This window comes from Lagopus leucura, unplaced genomic scaffold (assembly GCF_019238085.1).
Source record: "Lagopus leucura isolate 7727_CA_CO unplaced genomic scaffold, USGS_WTPT01 Super-Scaffold_100008, whole genome shotgun sequence".
Taxonomy (NCBI): domain Eukaryota; kingdom Metazoa; phylum Chordata; class Aves; order Galliformes; family Phasianidae; genus Lagopus; species Lagopus leucura.
The window spans coordinates 13,025,605-13,036,885 of record NW_024962265.1 but is presented as its reverse complement, the minus strand read 5'-3'; the positions used below and the strand labels follow the sequence as shown (position 1 = coordinate 13,036,885).

At 42.5% G+C, this 11,281-nt stretch overlaps 1 protein-coding gene across 1 annotated transcript; it reads right to left on the bottom strand.

The window, feature by feature from the left end:
• Positions 1–2,128: 2,128 nt before the first annotated feature.
• On the bottom strand, positions 2,129–10,838 carry CDHR3 (cadherin related family member 3). Its single transcript, XM_042872734.1, has 6 exons — positions 10,763–10,838; positions 8,227–8,429; positions 5,401–5,569; positions 3,185–3,270; positions 2,329–2,423; positions 2,129–2,237 (listed from the first exon to the last, which is right to left on the bottom strand). The coding sequence occupies exons 1-6, from the start codon at positions 10,809–10,811 to the stop codon at positions 2,129–2,131; spliced, it is 711 nt and encodes a 236-aa protein (XP_042728668.1). The 5' UTR covers positions 10,812–10,838.
• Positions 10,839–11,281: the final 443 nt, after the last annotated feature.

Genomic DNA, 11,281 nt, shown 5'->3' with positions numbered 1-11,281 from the left:
AAGTTCAAGTAACAACAAAAATACCCATATCTTTCTCTAATATTTCATTCTTCCATTTCTCCAGGTTCTTTATCACTCTGCCAGCAAGGTCCGGATCCTTGACCTCAGCCTACACAGCACCCAGAGAACTGCTCCAAACCAATGCCCAGTGACTTCTTGGCATGGTCCAGGTGCTACATGGACTTAGAACCATAAACACTGGAAAAGACCTCTAAGATCATCCAGTCCAACTGTCCAACTACCACCAACATTACTCACCAAACCATGTCCTTGAGTACCACATCTACACATTTCTTGAACACCTTCAGGGATGGTGATTCCATCGCCTCCATGCCTGTTCCAATTCCTCACCACTCTTTCTGAGAAGAAATGTTTTCTAATGGCCAACTTGGACATCCTTTAGCTCAACTTGAGGCTGTTCCCTCTTGCCCTATCACTGTTACCTGAAAGAAGAGGCCGACCTCCACCTTGTCACAGCCTCCTTTCAGGCAGTTGTAGAGAACGATAAGTCCTCCCCTGAGCCTCCTCTTCTCTAGACCAAACCATCCCAGATCCCTCAGTCACTCCCCATCAGACTTGTGTACCAGACACTTCACATCCCTGTTGCCCTTCTCTGGACATGCTTCAGAGCCTCAATGCCTTTCTTGTAGTGAGGGGCCCAAAACTGAACACAACACTTGAGGTGCAACCTCACCAGAGCTGAGTACACCCACCTCCCTGTCCAGCTGACTACACGATTTCTGAAACAAGCTGGGTTGGCACTAGCCTTCTTGGTCACCTGAACACACTGCTGGCTCGTGTTCAGTTAAGCGTCAGTCAATACACCCAGATCCTTCTCCTCCATGCAGATTTTAGCCACTCTGCCCCAGCCAAGCCTGTAGCAGTGCATGCAGTTGTTGTGATCAAAATGCAGAACTTGGCACTTGGTCTTGTTGTAGCTCATACAGTCGGCCTCAGCCCAGTGATTCAGCCTGCCCAGATCCCTCCGTAGGGCCTTCCTACCACGCATAGATTGACGCTTCCTCCCAGCTTAGTGTCATCTGCAAACTTACTGATGGTGCTCTCAATTCCCTCATCCAAATAATCAATAAAATACTGAACAGGCCCCAGTACCAACCCCTGGGGAACATCACTCGCGACCAGTCACCAACTGGATTTGACTCCATTTTACTCCCTGGGCCCAGCCTGCAGCCAGCTATTTGCCCAGCAAAGAGTGTAGCTGTCCAAGCCACGGGCTGCCAGCTCTTTGCATAGGTGGCAGGTGAGATCTCACCATAAATACTCCCGCTGGGGACCTTCTACAGCCTCAGGATCAGACGACATAAAGAGAACATCTAGAATCTAATTAGTGTCTCACTCAGAATGACAGAGATAAATCAACTGCAGAATCAGACTAATTCTATAAGAACTGTGCTTGTCAACTTCCTGATTCAGAAACCATTTGTTCACTGTGCTTCCCACCACAAAAAATAGCCCCCTGGTAGCACATAGCTATTCTTTCCTATTTCTCAAATTTTCAACAACGTTCTTTATTTCAACTAAAGTTGAAATATTTATTTTCAAAAGCTATTTCTGACTTCTGTGTTATGATACCACAATTTCCTGCTTATGACAGAGACAGGAATGGCAATGTTTCAAAGAGGACTAAGGTCGTTACAAGTGTGTGTGGCTGAGGAGAAGAGGAAAAGACAGATCAAAAGTGAGACCTTCTTATGTCTAGACATTTCTGCATGAATAAACATTATTACAGAGAAACACACATCTGCATGAAGAGTTCTGTATGATTGTACTCACATGGGCTAGAACAGGCCTTTGTCTAAACCTGTCCAAAGGTCTTTGCATAGCTTTGACCTCTACTTGCTAACAAGTACAACAAGCCTGTTTGGCTGCCCTTAGCGCCAGAGCAGAACCTGGAAAACTTAAAACTAATAAAAATACAAATAATAAAAAAGGGAAATGAAAGCAAATCTTTTCAGTAAAAGAATAGGAGACATAACAAAATGAAAACACTGTTCTTGGTAGTACTGTGTTGCTGTATGAGTTTGCCCTCTGTGACAGCCTCCCGGTGGTGCCAAGGCAGTAAAGCTGGGAAAACATCTACATTCTCAGTACAATGGAAATTTTTCACTCACGTGGTAAAGTAAGGGCTTTCATCATCGATGTTAATTATATTTATATTCACTGTTCTAGTAGAGTTTAGTCCTTCTGGATCTGTCGCTGTTATATTTAAAAAATAGCTGTTAAATAAGAAAACAAAACAAGAATCACTCTTTGGCTACATAGAAAAGCATTGCCTACTGCAAGCGCATGAATAAGAGAAATTCTCACCAGTGTGGATCCTTCTCGTAATCTATTTTTTTTCTTGAAAAAATGTCTCCATTTTCCAAGACCTGGAATGGCACTGATTCAGGGAGTGGTGAATACTGAAATGAAGAAGAGAATGAATTAGTTTCTGCATCATTTTGCTTGAGCATCCCTCTGGTCGTGCACTGCTTTGTATAAGGGCCGAGGCACAGCACAGTGTCTGACCCAGAACTGCATGATGAAGCACGAAAACACATAGATGCATTTCCCTCTTTGAGTCCAGCTCCTGAATGTGCTCTTTTATGTAACAACAGCCAACAGGACAGAGCTGCAAAACAATTCTTAGCTAATTGCTGCTACTTTTCTCCTTTCTGCAAACAAAGTTATCATTTCCCAGGGATTTTTGCTGATATCCAGAGTATTTTCCAATATGTTAATCCATTTGCTTAACTGAGGGTCACAGTGTGCCCCAGGATTGTCACAAAAATAAGATTCAATTGCCTTGTGACCAGTTTCCTTACTGTCTCATACGAAAGAATTTACATTGTGACATAGAAGATAAAAACTATACATGCTTTCAGTCACTATAATCTACTAAAAATGTTCTGAAGCCATTTTTTGTTTTTAAATACATGATTCCTGCTGTATCTCTGATTAACTGCATCAAATTCTGCCTTTAGTGCCCCTTAGTTTTGGAATGCTGAGAATTCAAAATACAATTTGTGTTCAAACATTGAGGCTGGATTTCCTCAATTTATTATTGACAACGCTTCAACCTTTTCCAGTGTTCCTGATGATGAAGTGTGTTGTTGGAAGAGGCAATTAGCACTTCAGATACAGCGGTTGATATAATTTCTGGTTTTTTTTTTCCTCAGCTTACTTTGAGTTCACCGTTTTCAGGATCTGTTGCATTGACTCTGTAGATGAGTCCAGGAGGCATTCCTTCCAAGACATAGATCCTCACAGCTGCATGGATAGAAGTGCACACAGTGTTAATTGCACAATAATGAAGGGCACACTAGCAAGAAGACTGACATTCTGAAGCTGTCTGGGTGCATTACTGTCTGATGTGTGCTCTCACTTCACCAGCCCCTATCAAAATTCTCACAGGAATGAACACAAACACTCAAAAGATTAAAAGGAAAAATGTGTAGACATCCCTCACTGATAGTTGAGACAGACTGATCTGTAAATAAGGTCTTCCCTGAGCTGCTCAATGGGTATGGAGCACAACCACATTTTGTAGATACATGTCTGTCTCAACCATGCAGATGGAGAGAACACGATCTGTTCTCCATCCCCATCCCCTTCACACCCTCCCCTGCCCCCTGCCAGGAGACTTCAAAGCCTTTCCTCTTCATTTATACTTTTCCTTTACATCTGTGGAGTGAATACATGGTAGATGGCCTGTGCTTAATCTCCTGCCTTACTTAGAGTAAGGGGTATTCCTCCACAACTTTGCTGCCCCACACTCAGCCACTGGCAGCTGGCTCAGGCACAGTGATGAGTGGAACAACATCTCCTTAGATCCCATTATTTGCTTTCTGCCCTTTGTGTCTGCTGAACCTGGCATTTCTGGACTATTAATTGCTGCTGTGACCCCTGCTGACTGCTGCTTCTCATCACGGCAGTGGGAACCCCAGAGCAGCGTAATGAGTTGTTCCCAGAGGACAACAATACAAATATAAGGTTTAATGAGAGGGAGATGCTTTTTAATAACCAACGAATGCGCAATTAGTGTCTAATTGTGGCTGGTACTGTTAACTACAGCCATGCAGTTAGACAGATCAGACATCTGTGCTCACCAATTTATGGCAGCTCTAGCTGAGAGTTAAGCTGATGCACTTATTTGTAACAAGCTCTCACGTAGTATGTTTCACGCTGTGCCAATCCCCTGAAGTGTCACATTTAATTATTATTAGATTCCATCAGCACCCATGATACACAAGACACCCTCAACACTGAGAAGATGACACAGCCTCTTCCCTCGGGGAAGCTAATTTGCCGTAGAAAATAAATGTTGTATGGAACGGAGCACCCACATGCTCATTGGCATTGGAGAAGCGGCTGTGCTGTGGCCGTGCTGTGCTGAGCTCAACCTGGGGACAGCCCAGCAGAGCCTGCACAGTCAGCTGCAGTCCGTGTAGCACTGCCATTCTAGGTCTGGGGGTTGGTCAGCCCTCCCAAGCACCTACCGCGAGCAGATGAGTGTGATATTCTCATACTAAGAAAAAAAAAACAATATAAGGAAGAAGTTTTTTACAATAAGGGCAGTGAGGCACTGGAACAGGTTGCTTAGAAAGGTGGTGGATGCCCCGTTCAGGGTCAAACTGGACAGGGCTCTGAGCACCTGATCTAGCTGTAGGTGTCCATGTGCACTGCAGGGGAGTTGGACTAGATGGCCTTTACAGGTTTCTTCCAACTCAAATGATTCAATGATTCTACAATCAAATGTCCTTGTGCTATTGTGGATCCAGACACCCAGCCTCGTTGTTGATGCTGTTGCAGACTTTTCCTTTTTGCATTTTTGTGACCTGAAAGCAAACCTGGTTTCCTGTGTGTGCAAATTTTTGCACAGCCACAGCGTACACTTCTTTAAATTTATCTTCCCTCTCCAAGTCTGTCCAGTTTCAACAAACTACTGCAGCATGGATCCATCAGTGTAGGCTGCATCCCTATCAAACTTCGGGTTCACAATTCACATCTCTAGGACACTTCATCTCATTAAAAAGAAAAAAAACACCAAAAAACAAACAAACAAAAAGATAACGCATGCAAATATAAATAAAGGAACATATAAAAAATAATATTGCTTTTATCTTTTTCCTTTTTTTTTTCATTCTTCAAATGTATTTAAATGTCTTAATCAATTTTAGTCAAATCTTCAAGAAAAATAAACGAGCATTTCTGGAGATGAAGCATGCCAAATATTTGTGTGAAATAAAGTTTTGATAGAAACATCATCCTGTTCCACCTTTGTTTTCCTATGGGAAAATGTTTGGACCACTTTAACTACAGGCATTGGGTGCTGTGAAATTATGTATCTGATGCCATCTTTTTGAGTGCTGCTCTTTTCAGATGCCACCATTATCTTACTTTGAATTGCCATATTTCCCCAAAACACAGGACGTTCATTCTTATCTGCTACTTGGACAGTTAGTGTGTTGAGGTCAGTCCTCCCAGCAGTATCTTCAACAAAAATCTGTAAATCAAAGCGCTTTGGCATAGTTTCATAATCTAGGATAGGGTTTCCTGTGGTAACAACCTGAAAATAAAAATCAATGTTATTAGCACATCATGCAAGAGATGTAAGTTACAGTCTATAGGAGTGAATCTAAGGAACATCAACAAGCAGTGAGCATTTTAGATAATCTTCCACTTACTGACACAGCTCTTGCCAGTGCAAGAAATGTGAGGAAAAAAGGACAGGCAGACCAAAAAGTTGTGGCTTTGTGGAGCAATGCAAGGACTTATTGTGTGAGGGACAGTCTGGGGAGCAGAAAGCCCGGCAGGAACTGTCCTGCCCTGAAGGCAGAGTGTTGCCTTCATGACCACAAGCACATCTCCTTTGCAGAAAGGATCATGCAGCAGGAGTCTGTAGAGCCCAGCAGGAACAAGGCCCTTCCCTTTGTAAGTGGGTCTAGGAGAAGACTTGCAGGAAACCACAGGAAGGAATGAGCTGCAAGAGCACACCGCATGAAAGTGAGACCAGAACTGCTTGGGGAAATTGAACTAATTAAAAATTAACACAGTCCTTATGTTTTGTAAGCCTGATAATGCAAATGTTTGATTTGTTGAGATTTTTTTGAAAGGCTTCCAGCTCTGCACATCACCCCTTAAAATAGAAGGTGATAATCAAATGGCTTGGCTTGGAAGGGAGCCTAAAGTCTGCCAGTTCCTTTCTTGTGCTGGGGGCCCCAGGCCTGGACGTAGGCCTTGATCAGAGCAAGAGCAGGATGCTGAAAGTTGTATGCTACAATCATCACTGTGAAAGCTAATAAAGAAGCAAGAACTTTCCTTTCTTGGTACAAGAAAAAAAAATGTAGCTGCTAACTTTGTGAATCTAGATGATCTCTTTTGAAGTTGCACTTGTGAAGAATGGCTTTGGACTGGTGTAGGCTTGAGTGGTTTACTTCGGTTCCAGGCAGGAGCAGTGCTATCTGACAAAGGCAGCATCCACACACCTGAAGCAGCTGCAGATACAGTGAGCAGCATCTTGAGTCACTCCATAACTGCCCAGCCCTCACTCCACATGGAAGTCTCACTGCTCCTTGCTTTCCCCTTCAGTCCTGGGGAGCAGAGGGAGCATCACATCAAGATAGCTTTGAGCACAATATATTTTCATTCGATCAGCACAGTGTTTACATCTCAGTAATGAGGACATTCTGAGAAACCCCAAAGCATATCAAGAAGTGTGATATTGCCCAGGCTTGCTGCAAAAGGGCTTGGTTCACAAATACAGGAGAGCCTGTGCTAACAGGTACTTACCTAAGCTGTAGGCCCCATACCTTATGTACAAATATTGCTTGTATCTTAGCAAAGATTTAGTGGCAGTAAGAAGAGCTGAGGGATCTCATTTTGGACCACATTACTCTTGAAAAATGTTGTACAAATCCGCTAAAAATAGTGTAAATAAATAAAAGTATCAGAATTCATCAAATAAATTAACTAAGGACACTCATGAGCATTTATCCTTGCCTTGTGGGTTGCCAGTCAACTGCTAACTTGCACAACTGGTATGTAGCTTTCTTTATGAGTTTCTCATGACTGATATTCACTGGCTCAAACACCTCATTCCAGTTCCTCAAGTGGGTTAGGAAACCCCAATACCAATTACTGTTCAGTCAAGTTATACAAAGTCCTCAGAGGCAATTTAAGTAATGGGACTGTGTAAAAATGATGATGACAAGCTGGAACTTTGGAGCGACAGAGACTTTTAGCTATTTGCAAGGTCATTCTTCCTTCAGATTAGTTTTCCAGTCCCACTCCTCAAGAAGCACAGTGCTGCACAGCTAGTAGATGGCACAGGACAGGAATGAGCAGGCATAGGAAAGGACTATATTTTGCAGCAGAAGGGACAGCTTCAATTCAAAATGATACAATACAGCATAGGAAGTGAGAAACTTTCAAGAAACCTCCTCGGAAATGCCCAAAAAAGCATAATAAATTGTTTTTTAAGACTCTACTCAGTATGTATCTGTATCTTTTAAAGGTGCTCAAGAGCATCACTGTTGAGATTCAGACACACAAGTGGGCTGCAATGGGGTGACAAGCATCATGCCTCTGAACACTCATTGCCAGTGGCAAATGTGAGGCAATGCTTGCTAATTTATCCAGCAATGAAAGCTAGCTGGAGCCAATAGAAACTGCCTTGCATTTGACACAGAAAAAGAGCACACAATCGATAGAAATAGATCAGGGATGTGTGGAAGTGTGATAACTTTGTACCTCCAAGTGACTTCCTCATGGGTCACAGCTCTCATTCAGTGTTAAACACAGCTTTGATCTGACTCAGCTTACACTGTTTTGGAAGTGAGTCAAACTCATTTCAGTTCTAGGTGGGAGTGTCCAAGCAGGAGCTCCATGTGATTTAAACAATCCACTTTAAATTCACAGGCAACTTCATATTAAGTAGGTTGAAAAACTTACAGATAACTACAGATAAACCCACAAAACAGAACTCTGTCCTATATACCCTTGTGATTATTGTGATGAGTGGTTTCTGCCTAGATGCAATTAATTGCAATCACTATTGTTACTCGTTTGTCCTATCTACTGCAGTATGTCCAAATAGCACCACAGTCTGCATTTACAACACCTTTCTGATTAACAGATGAGTCACTGTGCACTGCCAATTCTCAGCAATCCAGGAGCCATGAACCGACAGGACGGAGCATTGCTCAAACTGAACAGAAAACTCACCCTATACACAAGATCTCCTGCGGATACAATAGCAAATGCTTCCGTAAGTGGATTCGAATTTACTATGGTAGGATGTATTGCAACAACTCCAGAAGACAATGGAGAACCAGTCACATTGAAGGTATAAACGGAAACACCAGCTGGTGCATTTTCTTCAACAGTACTTGTTGCAGGTAAGCCCCTAAGCAGTGGGGTTCTTCTTCCTGTAAGATGAAAATGATTGAAAAATTACTTCCAGGAGTCCCAGACTGGCAAGAACACACAACTGCTGCCAAGAGGTGTCACTGAGCACAAAATGCCCTTATTCTCCTTTTGCTGATGAAATGTGGTTTGCACTGCAGTAAGCCCATTACTAATGGCAGCAGAATCGATCTTTTCTTTGATTCAGTACTGTGCTATTTTCACCTCAGATAGCTGATGTTTAAGGAGTATTGCCTTCATATCCCCAAACTGGCAGCGTACCTCAATGAGACTGAGAAGGACAGAATGCTGATGGCTTATCCAAAACACTTGCCAAGAAAGCTGGCTGCTGTTGGTAAAATTTTCTGTGCACTGCATGCCAGGACAGCAGTGGACCCTGCTCACCGAAAGGCCAGGCTGCTCATATCCCAGCAGCAGAAGTACCATGAAGTCTTTCTTTTGCTGGGCAGCTGCAAGGTAAAAAGCTTCTAGGGGGACTGTTCTGAGGCCGTCAGGTCTGCAGCATGTTTGCACCTGGGTGCTCAGCCTGAGCCTTAGGAATGCCAAAGGGAAATGTGCTGTGTTGCAACACCTCTGAATGGTGGGAAGGAGCCACGTCCTTCTGCCCCTCCTCATGTGGCTGAGGAAGGATGGCCCACTTCAGCCCCCAGAGAAGCCCTACAATTGCCATTCCTCAATGATGGCAGGGCCTTTAATCTGGAGGGAAGAAATCAGCTCCAAGAGTTTCAAATGGCATTAGAAGAAGCCTTGGTGATTTTTGCCCTAAACTATCAAAAATCTTGTTTCTCTGACTCACTAGTGACCTTTTGGAGCAGATTACAAATGATTTGTGTTTGTGTGACAGACACTGCTTCTGTTACTGAACTCTCAAATAACCATTCCCCATAGGACCAAAGACCCTGGGTCCTAGTGTCTTTGCTTCCCAATAAGCAAACGCAATAGTGATAGGTGAGTCCATGAGGCAAAGCATGGAGTACGGTCCCTCTTCCCTAAACCCAGTGAAGGACTAAGCTTGTCTCAGTGTTCTTAAAGATTCCAGAGACCATTGTCAATAAACATTGCCTTTGTAAATGAGATTGTGCTGAGAGTGCTTTCTGGGAATACATCACAAATGGAGCTGAGCTCTGAATGTAACCTGTGGGCAGTGTTCAGTATCTAGTACTTAAAACAAGTCAGTTCATTGACAGAAAGCATTTACAAAGTCTATTAAATCATTCATAACATTTGGAAATGTAGGGGGAAAAAAGTTTATATTTTCATATTATCTCTGAATGGTTCCTTGGCTGTTTACTCAGGATTCGTCTTTCTAAACCATAAGTGCTTGCTTTTTGCTCTTTTTTTTTAACTGAAATTTTCTATACTGTATCTAAATGGTTTCTTCTTTCAGCTGATTTTACAAAAGCCCTCCCTCTTTTTCCACAAGTCCTTGGTTACCTCCTCACTTACAGCATGAGCCATGCTTGAATAAATTTAATACACTATTTATCAGAATTACCAGTCCCAATCATTAACAAATTCTGAGCCCAATATAAAGCAGTTATGGGAATGGCTTTTGGAAGTATATGTATATTCAAGCCCTAATTACCTGTGATTCATTAACATTTACAGAGGGCTTGAGTCATATCTTCAAGCTATTCTCTTCCCGTAACCACATAGGTTAGACAAACTCTGTTCTTCAGGACCAGTTTAGATTCACATGCAGTGGCAATGCCCTGACAAAATGCAGGGGGGCATCAAAGAAAACACCAAATACTGTCAGGTTTCTGAGGATTGGAAGAATTCTTTCAGTTTCTTGAGAGCAAGTGATGCTACCTGAGAAGACAGCTTGCTACAAGCAACTCCATCAGTGACACAGATTGCAGTTTGTAGATCCATTTTAAGTTGCTAACATGTACGTATTGGCAAACTTTTTGTGTTTTTACACTGAGCAAAAATAATGATATCCTCCTAATATTCTCCATAAGTGTTTTTCTGTTCAGCTTTACTTCATCAAATAGAAATGCTAACAATATTTGAAGGGACAATGCTACAATATTAAGAGTAGATAGCATTTCTGGCAGAACTGACCTCCTTTCCCACTCCAACACTGTCACACTGAGCAGCAGCTATTGCACACTGAAGTGCCTCTTCCACAAAAAAAGTCTTGTGAGAGGTCATATTCTCTTCATTATACTGCTGCAACCACTGCTGTAATCTATTTCAGTAGGAAAATAATTGTTACTTGATTTTTTCCATCTGTGTCTGATCCCTAAATATGTATTATAAAGTTCCCAAGAGAAAGTACAACAGCCAACAGTGTTCTAATTTTAGCAGTGTAATGAAATCATGTTCTTACCAGATACTACTACTCCCAGCAAAATGAAGAGAAGGAACGTGCTCTTCATCGTCTTTACAGCCCTGTCCTTCGTGTCCTCAGGATGCCAACTAAAGGAAGACCATGGCATGTTTTCCCTCCTTTACAATCAGCTCCACCTAAATTCTTCCTCTTTGTCATGTGGCATGAGAAATGAAACACAGGACCGTGTCTCTAAGGGAGTTTCTAAACACCGTCAGCTTGTTTGCTTGTCAGGGAACTGCTCCTTGCTCACGCTCCAGCCACAGACCTGGGCCACACTTGAGAAAACAGTCATGAATAATCCTTTCACTGCAGTGATCTTTTTTACTGAAGCATTATGAAAAGAACCTAGGAAGTTCTAAATGTGGAAATGCTGCACTGTTTTCACAGCTCTGGCAAATGAGGTGATCTCTTCAGAGACCAGGATCAAATACTCATGCTTTCTTTCTTACACCAGAAACCTGATGTTTTCTCATTTCACCAGGTACCAGAGAACTACTCAGAACATGCACTGTATAC

What these genes read in the sequence shown, in the direction of transcription:
- CDHR3 (XM_042872734.1), bottom strand. Translation starts at nt 10,811, where the DNA reads ATGAAGAGCACGTTCCTTCTCTTCATTTTGCTGGGAGTAGTAGTATCT. An exon ending in CAGGAGATCTTGTGTATAGG is followed by an intron (nt 5,570 to 8,226) that starts GTGAGTTTTCTG and finishes TTTTATTTTCAG; the next exon opens with GTTGTTACCACAGGAAACCC. An exon ending in TACGAGAAGGATCCACACTG is followed by an intron (nt 2,238 to 2,328) that starts GTGAGAATTTCT and finishes CTTATTTAACAG; the next exon opens with CTATTTTTTAAATATAACAG.